This window comes from Mastigoproctus giganteus, chromosome 1 (genome assembly GCF_048544385.1).
Source record: "Mastigoproctus giganteus isolate SK-2022 chromosome 1, ASM4854438v1, whole genome shotgun sequence".
Classification (NCBI taxonomy): domain Eukaryota; kingdom Metazoa; phylum Arthropoda; class Arachnida; order Uropygi; family Thelyphonidae; genus Mastigoproctus; species Mastigoproctus giganteus.
The window spans coordinates 42989374-43010849 of NC_143575.1; the positions used below are offsets into that span (position 1 = coordinate 42989374).

At 37.0% G+C, this 21476-nt stretch overlaps 1 protein-coding gene across 1 annotated transcript in view; it reads left to right on the forward strand.

The window, feature by feature from the left end:
- The window catches only part of HERC2 (E3 ubiquitin-protein ligase HERC2), a 971627-nt gene that overhangs the window by 833939 nt on the left and 116212 nt on the right, over positions 1-21476 (forward strand). Inside the window, exon 73 of the mRNA XM_090372402.1 lies at positions 7708-7803. Within this exon, the coding sequence (XP_090228528.1) occupies positions 7708-7803 (96 nt within the window). The remainder of the gene's footprint in view (positions 1-7707; positions 7804-21476) is intronic.

Sequence of the window (21476 nt, forward strand, 5' to 3'; positions counted from 1 at the left end):
TTGCACATCTCCAGTCCATTGGTACCTTCCATTAGTCCAAGAAAGCTCTCATAATTATGGCTAAGGGTTTGCTTACTTCCTTTGCTGCCTCCTTTAATATAACTGGATAGATCCCGTCCACCCCAGGCACCTTCCTTATGTTTAACTTCAACAATTTTTCCTCCACTTTGCTCTCAGTTATTACAAAATCATCTAGCTCACTGCCAGAATTTAATTCACCTCTGGCATTCCCCTCCCTGAATGCCAGAAGTGAATTCCCCTCCCTGAATAACTCCTCATGTGTGAATGTAGATGCAAAATACTCATTTAGTTTGTTAGTTACCCGAGCAGGATCATCAAAAGTTGAACCATCAATATCATGTGGACCAATCTGATTTATCCCCTTCCTTCTAGAGTTTACATAAGTAAAGAACTCTTTGCTGTTTTTCTTTTCATCCTTTTCCAAAGATTTCTCGTAATCTGCCATTACCTGCCTAACCTCCTTTGTGACTTGGTTACTGACCAGCTTATATCTATCATAGGCTTCCGTGTCACCTGTTAATTTATATGTATTCCATGCATTTTTCTTCTCTGCCACATGTCTCATTAGTTCATCTGCCATCCATTTAGGCCTAAACCTTGAACAATATTTAGGCCTAAATGGATGTAATTCTTTTGGCTCAATCAGATCTTATTGTTACCATGTCAAGGAGTTTTCCATCATGAAATAACATTACATGCAGTTGCTGAGGGACTATCTAATATTATGGATGTTTCTCCTGAGATTTTTTGTAACATTATATAGCTTTCTGAGAATAATGAACAAGGCCAGACTGAACAGGTAGGGATCTCCATACTAGTTCCATAGCAACTAGTGTGTCTTTTATCAAATATTATACCGAAGTTAGTAGTAGTAGTAATAGTGGCATGTGATGCAAGAAAGCAAGTGTATGAGCTTATGCAGCATCAGCCAAAAAAAAAAATCACACCATTCCCTCCAAATGCCTGTCCAGTTCCTCCTTAAATTTATTCAACCTATCAACTTCCACAACGACAGATGGAAGTTTGTTCCAGCAATTAACCACCCACTGGCTAAAGGCAAATTTCCGCACAACTATTCTACATATGTCCTTTCTTAATTTGAATTTATGCCCCCTTAGGTTCGTAATCTGAACAAGTGGAAGGATCCCATCAGAATTCAGCTTGCTCTACCCATTCAAGGCCTTATACACCTCAATCAGATCACGGCGCAAGTGCCTGGTCTCCAGCCACTGCAATTTTCAGAACTTAAGCCTCTCTTGGTAAGAGGATCCCTTCATTCCCCTTCCTAAAATGAGGCCTCCAGACCTGTACTCAGTACTCAAGGCATGGTCTGACCATTGCCTTATGCAAAGAGATAATCACCTCCTTTTCCCTACTAGCAAAATTCCTGTATATCATTGACAATGATAACCCATGACCTGCTCTGGCAGCCTGCCTACACTGCTCAAAAAACATCAAATATGTGACCACAATTACTCCCAGAACTTTTTCATTTTCTACCTCCTTAAGTGTAGTACCACACAGTTGGTACGTTTCTCTGGGGTTACTTCTACCCATATGCAGTACTTTGCATTTGTCAAGGTTAAACTTCATTTGCCACTTCTTAGCCCATCTGCCCAAATTATCTAGATTCTGTTGCAGTAGCACACATACAGTAAACAATGTATCCTTTATTAAAGATCATAAAAAAGTTAGTACTGTTGTTGACTTGCTGTCCTTAGCATTATAATGTATTTGCATGTTATACCAGGTAAAACAGTGGACATTTGACTTAATGGTATTTACTTTAAGCTGTGTAATATTTAAGTAATTAGGAATAAGAATGCTTAATCTACATAGTAAATTAGGTTTTTTATCATTAGCTAACCTTCAGTTAGCTAATGATAACTGATTAACTATTACAGTTTTCTTTTCTTTTTTTTAGTATGAAACTAAAGATAAAAGAATAATGTGTATTGAGTATATTTTGTATATATTAAATATAAAGTAACTTTTTATTTTTGAAAGTATTAATTAAGTGCTTTCTCTTGACTTCTGCCACCCCAGTATTACCTTTGCTAACCAGGGGGTAGGACTGTGGATCTGTTGGCAACTATTGGCCTAAATGGTACAGCCCCGACAATGAATCTGACTGGACACCTACGTCATTTAAGGGATTTTTATATTATAGAATATAACTGGTGGTTCTGAATTATTAGGTTTCATATTTTGGGGGGGGACTATTTGACGGTTGTGTAGACAATAGTTTCTTTTTAATCTTTTCCAGGGAACATATAGTAGAATATGCTGATATGACTGTTTTTGTGGATTTTTCAGTTTATATAGAGGTATCAAGGATGACAGTGGTATTTCCCTTGTCAGCTTTCACTATGGATAGCCATTGCATAAATTGACTACATAGATGGTCAGTACATAAATATGTTAGTGTTTTCTCCTCTGTGGTTATTGTGAGGAGCTCTGTGGATGTGGGACGTGTATGGAAAATTGATTTTGTTTTACTTTGAGAGTTTCTTTCAGTCATATTGTTTCTCTCCTTTCATGTTTTTTTTTTTTTTTCTTTATTATCTCTTTTCTATTAAAATAACCCTGTGGTCTAAGAACAATTTCTTTATTTTCTCCTCCTATCATTTTGTTTCTCAAAATAACTAGTCGGTTTTTTTTTTTTTTCATGCTTTAAGAATATGCATTAATTTAGATGACTATACAATCACTTTGTAATAGTAGTAATGGTTCTCATATGTAGTTTTTATGCTCCCTCACTTGTGTAGTCTGAGAAAGAGGAAGAATATCATCATCATTGGGCTTGCTCAATCCATTCAAAGCCTTAAACAACTCAGTAAGATCACCTCACAGGTGCCCTGTCTCCAGATGCTGCAATTTGCAGAACTAAAGGAACTAAAGCCTTTCTTGTTAAGACCATCCCTTTTTGTTCCCTTCAATAATCTTATTGCCCTTCTCTGCACCTGTTCCAGCAGATTTGCATCCTTCCTAAAATGAGGCCTCCAGACCTGTATGCAGTACTCAATATGTGGCTTAACCATAACCTTCTGTAATGGGATAATCACCTCTTTATCCCTGCCAACTAAGTTCCTGTATATCATTGAAAAAACTCCAAGAGCTCTCCTGGCAGCCTGTCTGCACTGCCCAGAGAACTTCATGTCTGATTGTACAATTACCCATCTTTTTCATTTTCCACTATTTCATTTTCCCTGAGTGTAGTACCACACAGTTGGTATATCAATCTGGGATTACTGCTACCCATATGGAATACTTTGCATTTGTCAATGTTAAACTTCAAGTGCCATTTCTCAGCCCATCTGTCTAATTTTTCTAGATCTTGTTTCAGGAGCCTATCTTGATTGCTGTCATTAACCACCCTGACATCTGCATATGACATGAAGATGGCTAGTAAGCCATCTTCGTGTCATATTGCTGGCTTGCGGCATTAAGGCTTCAAGGAGAAAGATCAGGGGCAGACTGGGCACATGAAAGTAGCTGAAATGGCAGAAACCTATCGGATAGGTGGAGACGGCTGAGATGTGGGCACAGAGTTGAAGTCGCTCTGAGGGAAGGCTGAGGGACTCTCCAAGAGCACAGGTCCCAGAAGGATAGTGCCAAGATCTTGACAGTGATCATTTTTACAGTTGTGTTAAGGCATTTCACCCTAATCAGTGTGGGAAGCCTGTGAATTTTTATCAAACTGGCCATTTCAGTTGTAACTGTGGAGGAAGTTTATGTTTGTTTATGGCCCGTTTTAAGAGCCAAAACTCAGTAGAAAAGAGTGGTCGAATTGAGCTGGGGGCAGCAGATGCTCATACTTCTGCAGTATATAGAAGCAGAGAGTGTACTGTGCTTTTTATATATTTTCTGGTGATCGTTACTTCATTAATATAATGCAAATGCTGTTTGGCCATCCATCGGAGTCGAGCTGCCTGGATGAGAAGCTTTTCCATGTGGTTAGCAAAGCAGAGCTTAGGATCAAAAACAACCCCCAAATCAGTATGTTTCTTGATGATGGGAATAGGGGAATTGCATAGTGTTGGCTGAATATAGGAAGGCGTTTTCTTTAATGAGAATATAAATTCAGACTTTTCTGGATTTATTTTTAGTTCAAACTGGTTGAGGTAGTTTGCAAATTCCAGGAGTATATTGTTAATTGATGCTGTTATCATGAGAAGATCATCATGTGGAGAAATCAGTGTGAGGAGTTTCATATCATCAGCATAACATAGAATATCATGCCTGGACTCAACAAGCGGCGAGATAAGTGCTGTAAACAAGAGCCCAGACAAGACACCACCCTGTGGCACGCCTGAAGAGACACATCACTCATGTTTGGCCGTGGACAGTAAGCCGCTTATTCTATTTTGAAGGAGTGAAGTGAAGAACTTTAGAGTGTCTCCCTTGATTTGATAATGGTCTGAAAGTAGCTTCAGCATTGCAGGAACGTTTATTGAGTCGAAAGCTGCTTCGAGGTCTACATAGGTGACTGCAAGCTCTGCATGAGATTCAAACACAGAGAGGATAGAGCTGGTGGTGGCTAAGAGATTAGTCGCAGTGAATCTATGAGGAAGAGAGTAGTGGATTTGATGAGGCTGATGTGGAAGAAGTTGTTTAGTTAGAATGGGGAGAAGTACCTTCTCTAGGAGTTTTAGAAGACTTGAGGCGTTGGAGATTGGCCGGTAATGCTTAAGAAGAGTAGGAGATTGAATTTTTGGTATAGGCTTCACAAGGTAGATGTTCCACTGCTAGGTTTTTCTTCCACTTTCTTCTTCGTTGTCATTTAGCTTCCTGTTAGATTTTAATGAACTTCAGGCATTCTCCTCTCTAAAAAAACTCGTGTGAATATAGATGCAAAATACCTATACAGTTTGTCAGCAACCATAGCAGCATCACCAGCACTTAAACCTATGACATCAATTGGACAAATGTGATGAACCATTTCCTTCTACTGTTAATATAAGTAAAGAAGTCTTTGTATCTGCCAGAAATTTCTTGTAATCAGCCTTGCCTAATCTCCTCTGTGACTTGATTACTGACTACTTTATATCTATCCTAGGCTTTTGTATCACCTGATAATTTATGTGCATCCCATGCATTTTTCTTCTCTGTCACAACTCTCATCAGTTCATCTGACATTCATTTAGGTCTAATTCTGGAATAGTATTTCTTAGTTGGTATGAAAAGCCTGTTAGCTTCTATGATTACTTCCCTGAAAAAATAATCAGGGAAGTGATCATAGAAGTAATCTTTATAACCATAGAAAAACATGCATGCAAAACACTAGTTAACTGTTTGCGATCCATTGTAGCAGGGACTAATATTAATTACCAAATTTTTAAAACAAACTAAAACATAATTGTGTTGACAATTGATTTTCACTGGATGTGATTATATTTGTATACAGTTTTGTGAATTAAAAGTCACCAATCTCTCAGAGCAGTGTTGGTCTTTGGGCCCAAAGTAATGGAGCTGCTGAGTGTTGTGGTGGGGAATTTGGAAGGAATGATGAAAATGTCTTTAATTCTGTTGATATGATGGGATGAATTTGATTCTATACAAAATTTGTACAGAATACTTTGTGCCAACATCTCTTGTCTTTTGATGTTGGAACATTTCAGGTCAGATGAATGACCTTCTGAGATAAGATGGAAAGCTATGTCACTCACTTTTATGTTCACTGTTCCTTTTCATTCCAACTCAGGGGCCATTCTTTAAGCAGAAATAGTTTAACATGAAAGAAATAATGCAGTGCCATGGTGGAAGAAGGGGATTTTTTTAAGCATTACACAAAATAAAAACTATCTCATCATAGTAGAAATAAAATTCTTCCCCACACCCCAAATGCCCAACAGTATGTGGGCATCAGTAGCTCCACAATTTGCCCAACAGTATGTGGGCATCAGTAGCTCCACAATTTTCACTTTTCTTATACTTTTCTTATACCTGTATTCAAAAACCAATATTTCTCCATGAGTCAGAATAACTTTTAGATTACCAAACTGTATACAAAGCTCACATCCTATAAAGATCAATTGTCTATATTGCCATAGCATTGTTGACAGTCATTCAACAGATTTTTTAAAAAATGTAAAGAATTTTTTGCACCAGGAAACATCCAATCATGATGACTGTTTACAAATCTGACTGTTAATATCAGTCGCTGTTAGGGTGAACTGCTCACAATTAACTGACATACTACCTGTGTGTTTTTTCTATGATTATGTGTTGTAAAATGTTCATATTTTTATACTATAACTGAATTATATTCAATGTTTTGCAGATTTTTTTGATAAGATTCAGATAGCACCAATGAAAAGACAGTATGACTAATTGCATTCAGATAATTGTCTTATTTTGCTATTATCTAAGGCCTATGCTGTCTAATTCTCATTTAATTAATAAATAATTATTATTTCTGTTCAAATTTGAAGGTTGTTTACAGTTTCATGTAATTACAACTAGGCTGATTACAAAACATTATTCAGGTTCAACAGTTATTTTATTTAGGTTATTTATTCATTTAGTTATTTTTCTTTATTAATTTTTTACACTCACAAATAGTTAATTCCAATGAGATATTTTCATTCTGATATTTCAAGTCATATTCCAGTGGTGCTCCATTGTTCAGGTTGTCATAGTATAGAGTGGCAGGGCAGCCTCTGAACTCTACCAATTGTGGGATTTAGAAATGATTGAAATTCTTTGTCCTTTCTTTTCATTTGCCATGTAGTCCTTGATAAGATGGGAAGTCCTGATACACAAAATTCTGCTTTATATTTTTTTTTTAAAATTTTAAATTTTAAAAAATTATAAATTTTTGAAAATACAAAAAATTAAAGAATTTTTTGTGCTTGACTTGTATTTAGTTTTTCGTTAAGTTTCACATTTAGTTTCAAATGTCACACTAATCAAAATTATTCAAGTAAAGAACATAAAGTTATCTCAGTGGGTTCATAAAATATTCTGTTAGTGATTTTCATTTTATTGTACAAATACACATAACGGGCAGAAGAAAAAAGGTACTCTCAGCAAGTATATTTTTTAGTGCTGCTTTCCAAAATCTTATGAAAACTAGGAACATAAAACATTTTTTGATCTTTATAAACAAGTTATAAAGCGATGAGGCTCAGAAAAGCAGGGATTACAAATGAATTTGTAATCCCTGCATTTCACCCTAACCTCTTTATAATTTGCTTACTGCTGTTAAGGAAGAATCTCAGCAGCAATAATTGGTGAGGTGGGTTGGAACAAAGTATCTTTCATTATTATGCCTTTCAACTTCCATAATATGGAAGTTGAAAGGCGTAATAACGAATGTTTTATGTTGTTGCATAACAGTCTGGTGAAGCATAATGATGTTTAAAACAAATAGACTTTCAAGTTATTACTGACTGTTGAAAGTCTACTTGATAAATATTATACATACTATATGCTTATGTGCATCTCTCATTATTCATGTTCAACTATTATTTAGAAAAATGTTTATAAAAAGTAAAAAATATTTAAGGATATCGAAAGATAGTTGGTAGCTGCTGACATTATAAAGTTTACTCTTCAGTTAACGTAACAATGATTTCCATGGTAAATATTATAATTTCATTTTTTTTATTACATAAATTCAGATTATGTAGTTTATATATGAGCAAGTCAAGATTCATGAAATTTTCTAAATTCTTTTTACAGGTGAAGTATACACATGGGGAGATAATGATGAAGGGCAACTTGGTGATGGAACTACTAATGCAATTCAGAGACCTAGGCTGGTATCATCTTTACAAGGTATATTTTGATCTTTAATTATTACCAGAGTTATTACGATCTCTGAATTCACCTGTTTAAATTTGGCAGGGATGAATACTATGATAAATGACATTAATTTTTACTGCTTTATGCTTATTTCCCATTTGCTTAATATTTCAAAAACTTCTTACAGTAAATTTTGCAAAATCAGATCCGAACAGAGAATTATCCCAAGTCCATATAAAGTGAAACTTCCAAATCAAATTAACTAAATGATTTAACTACATAAAATATTAGTAACAGGAGATCTCTTATTCGGAAAAATGTAATAGTAGTTGGTGGCAGTTGAAAGAGAGCAGAGTAATGTATTGTAGAGTAACTTTCAAACTTGAAAAGTTTGACAGATACAGTTCTTATATGTAAGTAATGAGATCCATTTATCTGAACATAACTGAACAATGCTGTATAGTAATACGTTAGATAGTAATTAGCTGCATTCATTCAAAGAAACATAGAACAAACAACCAGATTCTGACAGAAACCAAATTTCCTCTTTTTAGCATTAGCATTAGTAGAGGCATACGATGCAAAGCTTATAGAGCAGTGTTTCCCAACCTTTTTCGTGTCCGACCCCCTTTTATAATAGCCAAGTAAACTGCGACCCTGCAAAATTTTTATAAAAAGGCATTTTTAATAGGGTAAAGAAAATACATTAAAAATAGTTTTTTCAGAATATAATTCTAACCTAATATTTAATGCAATGGTTGTACTTGCATCTGGGCAGCCAGCTTCAACATTCGCAGCTTAGTGTTTGTTAAAGCCAACCTCATGTTATCCTCAACATTGTCTGTTTCTTACCTTTGTTTTGATATGAAGAAGCACTGAAAATCCTCTCTCACAGATATATGTAGAGGCAAATGGAAGTAAAACTCAAAAGGCAAGCATGGTGACATTTGGATATGACTGATGCATAACACACCAGAACTGAGTCAGCAATTTTTCATAAAACAAATTACGTACCAAGGAATCGTTCCTCAGATCCAAGAATTCATCCTGTGCTTCATCAGGAATGCTGGTTACATTCAGGGAACCACAGAATGGATTTCGTACCAGTGCAGTTTCTTCTGTGAGCTCAGGGAAGTACTGCTGAAATTCCTTTTCAAGAGATTCAAGATGCCCAGTAATCTCCTTCAGATTCTCATCCAGTTCACCTTCAGATTCCTCTACCAAACTGTTGAGTTTTTCAAACATGGCAATGTTTCCAAGAGTTACTTTCCTACGCCAGTTTTGCAGCTTGGATACAAATGCCTAAAGATTGTCTTGAAATTGGATAATGTGTGTTTCCTTACCCTGAGGTTTCAGGTTCATGACTGATATGACTGATGCATAACACACCAGAACTGAGTCAGCAATTTTTCATAAAACAAATTACGTACCAAGGAATCGTTCCTCAGATCCAAGAATTCATCCTGTGCTTCATCAGGAATGCTTGTTACATTCAGGGAACCACAGAATGGATTTCGTACCAGTGCAGTTTCTTCTGTGAGCTCACGGAAGTACTGCTGAAATTCCTTTTCAAGAGATTCAAGATGCCCAGTAATCTCCTTCAGATTCTCATCCAGTTCACCTTCAGATTCCTCTACCAAACTGTTGAGTTTTTCAAACGTGGCAATGTTTCCAAGATTTACTTTCCTACGCCAGTTTTGCAGCTTGGATACAAATGCCTAAAGATTGTCTTGAAATTGGATAATGTGTGTTTCCTTACCCTGAAGTTTCAGGTTCAGCTTATTTAACTGGTCTAAAATGTCTGCTAAGTAAACAACTCTTTTCTTCCAAGCTTCATCATTAAAGTAAGCCACAAGGTCATGTTTCCCTTGCACTTCCAGGAACAACTTGATTTCATCTTTCAACTCAAAGACACGATTGACAACATTTCCTTTCGACCACCAGTATACAGCAATGTAGAAAAGAATAACCTGGTGATCAGGAATTAATATTTTTACAGAGTTCTTTAAACAGATGGGTGTTGAGGGCTCCAGATTTGATGTAATTCGCAATTTTGATCAGAGAATCACATACTTCTTGCATAGGAGCTGGAAGAATCTTACTGGCAAGAGCATATTGGTTATTGATGCAGTGAATGCCCTTTGCTTGGGGAGCAAGTTCTTTCACTTTTGTCTGAAAGACCGACTTTGGCCCTATCATAGCTGATGCTCCATCTGTACAAACCCGACAGACGTTTTCCCGCTGTAGTCCTCCAGTTTCAAAAAAGATATTTATCTTCTCCATAATATCTTCACTTTTTGTAGTAGTTTCAAGTGCACTACAAAACAGGAACCTCTTCTTTGATGTCATCTGAATGAATATATTTCACGAAGACAAGCAACGGAGAACATGAACTTACATCCATTGATTCATCAACTTGAAAAGAAAACAATGGAGAAACTTTGATTTCATTCAAAACCTGCTCTTTCACATCTATGGACATATCTGAAATGCATCTCTGAATAGTGTTATTGGACAGAGATATTTGTCGCAGGCTTCCCCAAGAATTAACTTCACCATCTTCAACATGCGGGGTTTGATGACTGTTTCTCCAATCGTGTAAGGATTTTTAATTTGTTTGGCAATTTCCAATGTGACTTCATATGATGCTTACACTGCTGTGCACTGTGCAGAAAACTTCCTGTAGGATCAAGTCTCTGACGTAAAATAATGTAAAATAATGGAGTCGCTGGTTAAAGATGCATTGCAGGATCATCTAGACAGGACTGCAGCAATAATTCAGACACAGCATGGGTTTGTTAAGGGAAAGTCTTGTCTGACAAATTTGATAGGATATTATGATGTGGTTACAAAGGAACTGGATGCAAAAAATAATTTTGATATCATATATTTGGATTTCAGGAAAGCTTTTGACACTGTTGCACATGGAAGACTATTGTACAAATTGGAGCAGAATGGTATTAAGGGTAAGTTGCTACAATGGATAAAAGGATCGTTAAGTGGAAGAAGACAGAGGGTGGTAATCAATGGGTGCTGCTCTTCTTGGACTAATGTTATTAGTGGTGTCCCACAGGGTTCGGTGTTAGGTCCACTGTTGTTTTGTATATTTATCAATAATATTGATGAAGGTATATCAGGCTTAATGTCGAAGTTTCCAGATGATACAAAGGTTGGCAGGGTTGTTAATGACAGTAATGGCAGTGTGCTACTGCAACAGGATCTAGATAATTTGGGCAGATGGGCTAAGAAGTGGCAACTGAAGTTTAACCTTGACAAATGCAAAGTACTGCATATGGGTAGAAGTAACCCCAGAGAAACGTACCAACTGTGTGGTACTACACTTAAGGTGGTAGAAAATGAAAAAGACCTGGGAGTAATTGTGCAGGCAGATATGAAGTTTTCTGAGCAATGCAGACAGGCTGCCAGGGCAGGTCATGGGGTTTTGTCAATGATATATAGGAATTTTGCTAGCAGGAAAAAGAGGTGATTATCCCTCTGTATGAGGCAATGGTCAGGCCACGCCTTGAGTACTGCGTACAGGTCTGGAGGCCTCATTTTAGGAAGGATGTAGATTTACTTGAGCGTGTACAGAGAAGGGCAACAAGATTGGTGAGGGGAATGAAGGGATCCTCTTACCAGGAGAGGCTTAAGTTCTACAAATTGCAGTGGCTGGAGACTAGGCACCTGCACGGTGATCTGATTGAGGTATATAAGGCCTTGAATGGGTTGAGCACGCTGAATTCTGATGGGATCCTTCCACTTGTTCAGATTACGAACCTAAGAAGGCATAAATTGAAATTAAGAAAAGACAGATGTAGAATATATGTGCGGAAGTTTGCCTTTAGCTAGCGGGTGGTTAATTGCTGGAACAAACTTCCATCTGTCGTTTTGGAAGTTGATAGGTTGAATAAATTTAAGGAGGAACTGGACAGGCATTTGGAGAGAATGGTGTGATTTTTTTTTTTTTTTGTTGGCTGATGCTGCATAAGCTCCTACATTTGCTTTCTTGCATCACATGCTACTACTACTACTACTACGTCCGAGACCAGTTTCATGGCATCGAAAGAACTCCAAATCCTTTTTAGTATGTTCTGAATGCTTTGTCTCTAAGTGATGTTTCAGTTCTGAATGTTTCATAAATTCAGCACTGAGAACAACAATGCACAAAGTGCAGAGTGGCTTCTCTATGCCATTGCTGATCAAGGTGGCAAAGCCAAATTTTAGATAGTCTTCTGAATATTTATGTTTTTTCTCCATGGGTACGGATTTCTGAAAATATAAATAAAAATTAATTCTTTTTTTTGCCAAAAAACGACCTACTGATGCTCTTTAGACAGTGAGTGGCTGGTTTCTATCATGGTGCCAACTAAAGGTGGTTGACTATTGGTGAACTAAGTTCGTGCCAGTTTGCATTAGACGGCCCAATGCAGACATTATTGAATTAGATCATTGCAAACATGGCAGCATCAGCAAAACGTACGGGGTGATTCAACTACGTTAAGAGAGCAACTCACCTTTATTCGTCGGTCCGTATTTGACAGTCTGTTATTCAAACATCGAGACACTAATTAAAAATGAATTTTGATATTGAATTTTGCATCATAGTGAATATTTTTTTCAGTTTACTATTTGTAACATAGAATTTTATTCTAATGATAATGCTGCATTTGTATAATTTATTTTTACGGAGTAGTAGTAGTAGTAGTGGCATGTGATGCAAGAAAGCAAGTGTATGAGCTTATGCAGCATCAGCCAAAAAAAAAAAAAAAAATCACACCATTCCCTCCAAATGCTTGTCCAGTTCCTCCTTAAATTTATTCAACCTATCAACTTCCACAACGACAGATGGAATCACGGTCTGCTGCGGTGGAAATTTGAAAAAAATATTAAAGGCCCGCCATAGCAAATAATTAAAATAATATAAAATGTCTAATATGTATGAACATGACGGGCTTTTAATATTTTTTAAGTATCTGCTGCGGTAGACCTTAAGTTAGTTCCTTTAATTTATCAAAAATAGTGTTACAACCACTAGCAGAATATTGCAGTGTAGCCATATTGAAATAAAAAATAAGTGTTGAAAACCTTCGTGGTGAAATTTCCTATAAAAATAATTTCAACTAAAAATAACTGCGGCGATCCCCCAAAAATCACTTTGCGACCCCCAGTTTCGGCACCCGGCTTATAGAGCATGAGCCAAAAAAAAAAAAAAAAAAAAACCTTCCCATTTCACCTATCCATTCATTCCAAATGTTTGTCTAGTTCTTCTGCCTTGAATTTATTTAAGCTATCAATTACCACAACGACAGATGGAAGTTTGTTCCAGCAATCAACTACCTGCTGGCTAAAGGAAAATTTCCGCAAAGACATTCAACAACTTTTTCTCAATTTCAGCTTATGCCCTCTCAGGTTTGGCATCCAAGCAAGAGCAAGAATCCCATCAGCATTAAGCCTGCTCAATCCATTCAAGGCCTTATACACCTCAGTCAGATCACCTCACAGGTCCCTAGTCTCCAGATGCTGCAATCTGCAGAACTTAAACCTTTCTTCATAAGAGCACCCCTTTGTTCACCTCACTAGTCTTATCGTCCTTCTCTGTACTCGTTTTTTTTTTTTTTTAAATGAAAACCCCAAACACGAAAGGTATCAAAACCTATAGTACTTAGTACCGTGCATGGGTCGAAAGAGAAGTATGGGGGGGGGGATGCCAGAAACTTTGTTCTACAGACTAAACATGGGTTTAGTCTGTAGCCTCAATAAGCAAAGTGGTGGTATTGCATCAATCGATGAGAGTCATCTACCACCTTCTAGGAAATCTACATCCTTCCTAAAATGAGGCTTCCAGACCTGTACACAGTACTGAAGGTGTGGTGTGGCCTGACCATTGCCTTATACATGGGGATAATCACCTCCTTATCGCTGCTCGCAAAATTCCCATGTATCATTGACAAAACCCCTTGAGCTACTCTTGCAACCTGTCTGCACTGCTCAGACAACTTCATATCGGACTGCACAGTTACCACCAGGTCTTTTTTTATTCTCCACTACACTGAGTATAATACCACCCAGTTGATACGTTACTCTGGGGTTACTGCTACCCACATGCAGTACTTTACATTTGTTAATGTTAAACTTCATCTGCCCAACTTTTCCAGATACTGTTGCAGTAGTATACTATCATTACTGTCATTAACAACCCTGCCAACCTTTGTATTGTCTGCAAACTTAGGTATTAACCCTGATATACCTTCATCAATATCATTGATAAATACAGAAAACAACAATGGGCCCAACACCAAACCCCAGAGTACTCCAATAATAACATTAGTCAATGAAAAGCAGTGTCCACTGATTACCATCCTCTCTCTTATCCCACTCAACCATTTGAAAAAAATATTAAAGGCCCGCCATATCAAATAATTAAAATAATATAAAATGTCTAATATGTATGAACATGATGGGCTTTTAATATTTTTTAAGTATCCGCTGAGGTGGACCTTAAGTCAGTTCCTTTCATTTATCAAAAATCAGTGTTACAACCACTAGTAGAATATTGCAGTGTAGCCATATTGAAATAAATAAGTGTTGAAAACCTTCATGGTGAAATTTCCTATAAAAATAATTGCAACTAAAAATAACCGCGGCAATCCCCCTAGAAAATCCATTGTAGCAACTTGCCCTTAATGAGATACTGCTCCAATTTGTACAGTAGTCTTCCAAGTGCAACAGTATCAAAAGCTTTCCTAAAATCATAGAAGTCCTTTGATTTTTTTCAGATGATACAAAGGTTGGGATGGTTGTTAATAACAGTAATGACAGTATGCTGCTACAACAGGGTCTAGAAAAGTTGGGCAGACGGGCTGAGAAGTGGCAACTGAAGTTTAACATTGACAAATGCAAAGTACTGTATATGGACAGCATTAACCCTAGAGAAATGTATCAACTGGGTAGTGTTACAATCAGGATAGTGCAAAATGAAAGAGACCTGGGAATATTGTGCAGTCAGATATGAAGTTTTCTGAACAGTGCAGACGGGCTGCCGAAATAGTCATGGGGTCTTGTCAATGATATACAGGAATTTTGCAAGCAGGGATACGGAGGTGATTATCCCCTTGCATAAGGCAATAGTCAGGCCACACCTTGAGCACTCGTACAGGTCTGGAAACCTCATTTTAGGAAGGATATAGGGTTCCTAGAATGAGTACAGAAAAGGGTAATAAGACCCATGAGGGGAACAAAGGGGTGCTCTTATCCCCATGTGTCTGAACTATAACTGCAGTCTTGTCTAAATTATCCTGCATTGCTTCTTTAACCAGTGACTCCATTGTTTTCCCTGGAACGAAGTTAAACTAACAAGTCTGTAATTACTCGTGTCACCCTTTAATCCCCTTTGTCTAGATGATCCTGCTCTTACGTATAAAGGCTTAAATTCTGCAGATTGTAGCATCTGGAGACTACCTGTGAGGCTATCTGATTGAGGTGTATAAGGCCTTGAATGGATTGAGCAGGCTCAATGTTGATGGGATTCTTGCTTTTGCTTGTATTACAAACCTGAGAGGGCATAAACTGAAATTGAGGAAAGACAGTTGTCGAATATCTTTTCTGAAATTTTCCTCTAGCCAGTGGGTAGTTGATTGCTGGAACAAACTTCCATCTGTCATTGTTGAAGGTGATAGCTTAAATCAATTCAAGGCAGAACTAGACAAACATTTGAAATGAATGGATGGGTGAAATGGGAAACAATTTTTTTTTTTTTTTTTGCTGATTCTGTATGTGCTTGCTTTCTTGCATCACATGCCTATGCTAATATCATAGAAGTATATGATATCAAAATTATTTTTTGCATCCTGTTCCTTTGTAACCACATCATGGTATCCAATCACATTTTTCACATACGACTTCCCCTTAACAAACCCCCATGTTGTGTCTGAACTATAAATGCAGTCTTGTCTAGATGATCCTACATTGCTTCTTTAACCAGTGACTCCATTGTTTTCCCTGGAACAAAGTTAAACTAATCAGGTCTGTAATTACTTGTCACCCTTTAATCCCCTTTGTGAATTGGGACACATTTGCCCATCTCCAATCCATGGGGGACTTCCCTGATTCCAAGGAAACTTTCATAATTATGGCTAAGGATTTGCTTACTTCCTTTGCTGCTTCCTTTAATGTAACTGGATAGATCCCATCGAACCCAGTTTCCTTTCTTATATTCAATTTCTAGAATTTCTCACCCTCTTTGCTCTCAGTTATTAGGAAATCATTTATCTCCCTGCCAGAATTTGATAAGCTTCTGGCCTCCACTTCCTTACAGATTTCCTCATATGTGAATGTAGATGCAAAGTAATCATTCAGTTTGTCAGCTATCTCAGCAGATTCATCAACAATTGAATCGTCAATGCCAAGTGGACCAATCTGATTCATCCCCTTCCTCTAGAGTTTACATAAGTAAAGAAGTCTTTATTGTTTTTCCCTGCATCCTTTGCCAAAGATCTCTCGTAATCTGCGTTTGCTTGCCCAACATCCTTTTTGACTTGATTACAGACTATCTTATATCTACCATAGGCATCTGTGTCTCCTGATAATTTATATGTGTCCCATACATTTTTCTTCTCTGCCACGAGTCTCATTAGTTCACCTGGCATCCATTTAGGCCTGAACCTTGCACAGTATTTCTTAGTTGGTATGAAAAGCCTAGTAGCTTCCAAGATTAATTCCTTGAATGCTTCCTATTTAGAATTTGCTGTTGGTAACACCATCAGTTGGTCCCACTGTATAGAATTTTAAAAAATCTCTGAGACCACTGTAGTCACTTTTATGAAAGCAAAAACTCTTCCCCTTTACCCCTGATGGTAGTTACATCTTTAAGTAAATCCCACATCAGTACACTGTGATCACTACCACATAGTGGTTCCTTTATCTGCAGATTCTTAATGCATGATTAATCACTGCTGATAATCAGATCAAGAGAATTACTTCCTTTGGTTGCGTCTCAAACATCCTACTGTAGAAAACAGTCATCCAATAAATCTAGAAGAGTCTTGCTAGTGTGTGTTTGTGTGACCAACCCACAAGTTCCAGTCTATTTCTGGGAAGTTAATATCCCCCATTATAAGACAATCTGATTTACTGGCCCACTGTATTTCTCCATACAGTTGTTCGTTGTTCTCATCAGAGTCATTAGACCTATAACACACTCCTACTCTCAACTTGGTTTTCCCACTGCTTGTGTTACACCAAACTGTCTCATCGCTGCACTGTCCACCCATGTGAACTGGATGCACGTCCTCAGATTTTGCGTGTTTCTTATCTAACAACATCACCCATTTCTATCCTTTCTGTTCACATTGTACTTTCCAAATTCCAATTCTGCATTCCTTATCTTGGTGTGGCACCATGTCTCTGATATCCCAACAATATCTGCATTTGATGTTTTAACCAGCACCTGAAATTCATAAAATTTATTTACTTGCTCCTCTCCTAGCATTGATGTACATGCAAGTATACATGCACCTGTTCTTACTCTCAGTTACCTTAACACAATCCATGTATTTACTTGTTCCTTGATGACTCCAAGCAGTCCTTGAAATCCCTAGTGCCTAGCTATCCAGGCTGTTGCTCATTCCATCTGTCATTGTGGAATGAGCAACCTTAAAAGCAGTGCAAGAATCACTTTCACTTCTGCCTGCGGATACTGTTAATCTATCAGTCTGTGAATCCCCCCAATCTAGCAGTTTTCCAACCCACCTAACACTGCCTCAATAGCATCAGCAAATATTCTTGCACCCTTTCTATTTAAGGTGTATCTCACCCCTGTAGAAACATTCTCTCCTGTTAACTGAATTGATGTCATATCATATGCAGATGATTTGATAATAATTATATATAGAAAATCTCATCTGTAGTTAGAACAGAGAGCTAGAAATGCTGTGATCAAAGTGGAACATTGGTCGGAAATATGTATAATGAAAATATTCATTAATAAAATAGAAATTATGATGTTTTATAGGTATCCTGAGTCAGAATAATTATCCAACAGTACATCTTCTCCATAGTCCTGTATGGTCTATCCCAATAATTAAATATTTTGGCATGCAAAAAACATGCCAAAACATCCTTCTTGTCTTGTATAAAACATCTAAATTAAAAAATAAGAACAGTATACTCTAAATGGAAGAAAGTAATTAGAGTTGAATGTGAAGTAAAAGGCAATCTTTTGATTTGTTTTATAAGTATATTTATCTCCATGCTGGTATATAGATGTGGAATGTGTGACATTTGGATTAAGAATTCTGCCATTAGAAAGTATTAATATTAGCACAGCGTGTTTAATATTGGCTCTTCTGGGGTAACTTGGGCCTGAAGAGCCGTTTCCAGTGACATTACAAAATATTGGCTGGGTATCAACAAATCAATTTGCTGATAATGAAAAGGACTTTAGAATTTTCTACTAAGGTTAATAGATCCATGGAAATATTTTGCTTCAGAACTTGTCTAGTATTCAGAAAGAGTACTTGAAGGCTGATTTTAAGGACAAAGTTAAAAATTTCAATAAGTTGTTGATGCCTTGTGGCAAGAACAATGAGACAGTTCTGATATGGGGCAGGTCACCTATGCCTTTTTGCCAGAGGTGAAGGTGTAGTGTCTATTTTAAGAACATGACCAGCACTGAGACTTTTTGTTACCGTGATAGTAAGAGGATTGAGCAAGAGGAAGTATAAATTCAAATTGATTCAATTCTGAGAAGACATAAATTCAAATTGAGGAAAGACAGTCATAAAATATATGTTTGGAAATTTTCCTTTAGCTGGCGGGTGGTTGATTGCCAGAACAAACTTCTATCAGCCGTTGCGGAAATTGATAGTTTAAATAAATTCAAGGAAGAACTGGACAAACTTTTTTGAGCAAATGGATGGGTGAAATGGGAAAGGTTTTTTTTTTTAGCTGATGCTGTATAAGTTTGCTTTCTTGCATCATATGCCTTTATTAATGATAATATCTTTTTCTGCTGTAGTGTTTGAGAATAAGAAATTTTTATGGTGCAGGAGAGTATGGACTCTAGAGGTATAGACTTAAGTGTTGTCTAGATAGTGGTGATCTGCATCCTTGGGACAGGGGTATTAACCTGTCCTGCTAAGTTTGAATTTCAGATGATAGAACAGGGCTAAATGATCAAATTTCAAAATTTTAGTAAAAAGTTTTAAGTTTTTAAAGTCCTAAGGTATGTATGAGCTTTTAACTCTAGTACTGCTTTATCGTAGTCACATTTTTTAAATGATTTGTGATGATTCCCCCTCCTATTGGTTTTCCCAAACCCTTAAGGTAGCCTTAGTGATATTGAGCTGTCATTGAGAGTCAGCCGTTCACCACAACCGTTGATGCGACAAGTATGCTCACCATTGGCCCAGCAGCTACTGCTGCTGTGTTCACCATCCATTCGTACTTGGAGCACCTTAACTACAGCACTCCATGAACAGCCTACAAGATTTGCAGTTTGTCAGATACCTTCATCTGGTATCTGACAATCATCCCTTTTCCAGAGTCCTTCATTTAATGTCCCTTGCATGTATTGGTCAATTACAGGCAACCCTTTACTCTAACATGATTGATAAATTACGCCAATCCTCGCAAAAAACATGGTAATTATATAACACTGTTTCGCTCTAATACGGGTAGAGAATTGCAGAAAACCTCACATAACACGGTATTTTTGAGCTTTTGTGCAGAGGAAATCCTGCTATTAAGTTGGATCTAATTTTTCCACGTTTTCTTTTCTTTCTTTCTTTTTTTTTTTTTTTATGAATCCCCCACTGTAGACTCGCTAGTCATTATGCAAAAAATAAAAAAATAAATAAAAATATTGGGAAGTCTCCATATTTTATTTTGTTGGGAAATCCCCATGTTAGGTTCTGTGCTATTGAAGCATGCAGTTCATGACTTTTAAGGTTTTTGTAAGGAACAAAAATTTTGGTTTTTATTTGATACTTTATAAATTTTTCTGGGTATGTATTACTAAACTTTGTTCTTAAGAGCCATATTGAAATGATTTCTTTGTTGTGAATTAAATTCCAGCCCTAAATTATGGCTAAGGAAAGTAAAAAAGCTCCACTCAAAAGAAACTTTATTTCTCTAGAATCAAAGATACAAATTTTGAATCATCTTAAAAAGGGGGGAAGGTATCACATGTTACAAAAAGTTAAAATTTAAATGAAGCAACAACCCAGACCATAAAGAAAATTTAACAATAAATTATAACTGCTGTTGCTGCAGAATCTTTCATTCTGCAAATATGACAGCTTGTCCCCGAGTGCTAATAATTAAGTAAATGGAAGAAGCACTCAGTATTTGGATTGACGATGGCAGTAAAAAACAGATCCCATTAGACGGCAATGTAATTAAACAAAAGGCATTAAAAATTTATAACCATTTAAAAGAAAATGGCAAATTTTCTGTTAACCTGGAGTTCGTTGTCATTAAAGGTTGGTTTGATCGATTTACAAACCTCTTCTCGTTACATAACATAAGAATTCAAGTGTATCAGCTGATAATGAAGCCGCCAAGAAATATGCAGAAGAATTTCAAAAAATTATTGAAAAGCATGGACACCAGATTAAGCTTTCATTACCAATGAGACAGGTCTTTGGTTGGAAAAAAATGCCCAACAGAATGTCTATTTCAAAAAGAGAGAAAACACTGCACCAGGTTTTAAGGCATCAGAAGATGGTGTAACGTTACTTATGTGCTGTAATGCATCAGGAGATTACATGATAAAACCTATGCTAGTTTATAGATCCTCTAATCCTCATGCAATGAAAAGTGTAAATAAAAATGCATTACCGGTATATTGGAAAGCAAATAAAAAAGCTTGAGTAACTGCCGATTTATTTTAAAGAATGATTTCTAAACTGTTTTGTGCCAGCTGTGGAAAGCTATTTAAAGTGGAAAAATCTAGATTTCAAAGTTTTATTACTATTGGATAACATGCCAGACCATCCAAATGATTGATTCCAAATCTATTGAAGTGACGGAAACATTTTCAAATTGTGGACTGTATTGGAATCATAGCTTTATTGCTCAAAAAAGTAAAACTCTCAACATTAAATGCGTGTTGGAAAAATGTAGGGCCAGAGTCAGTTCATTCAGGAAATATGGTTGAACTAGTAGAAAATGGAATCGGTGCAATAGTAGAACTTGCTAAGTCGGTAGCAGGGAAAGGTTTTGATGATATAACTACTGAAGACATCGAAGAATTACTGGTAGAAAAAGAGGCTGGCGAAGTGGATTAGATGGCAATGGCATCGGAGGTAAAAAAGTAAAGTAAGTAAACTGCAGCCATTATCAACCCACTGCAGGATGGAAGCCTCCTCAACAATTCATGTTGAGGGAAATGGACCATAATCTGCCATGCTGGCAGTGCGGGTTGACAGATCGACCGTATTTAGCACTCAGGGGCTTGAACCCCGGTCTACTCAAGGAGCGTATGCTACCACACTCCCGCTCTGACCACTTGGCATCGGAGGTAAACCAAATCAATTCTGAGGATGAGAGTGCAAATAAATCCTGAAGTTCCAAATTTTATACTGAAAAGCATACAGGAAGGCATAAACTCAGCCGAGCAGTTAGAATCTTATTTTTTGAATGCAGATCCTTTGACTGAAAGGAGCACAAAGTTCAAAAGGGAGCTTCAAAAATGCTTAGCTCCATAT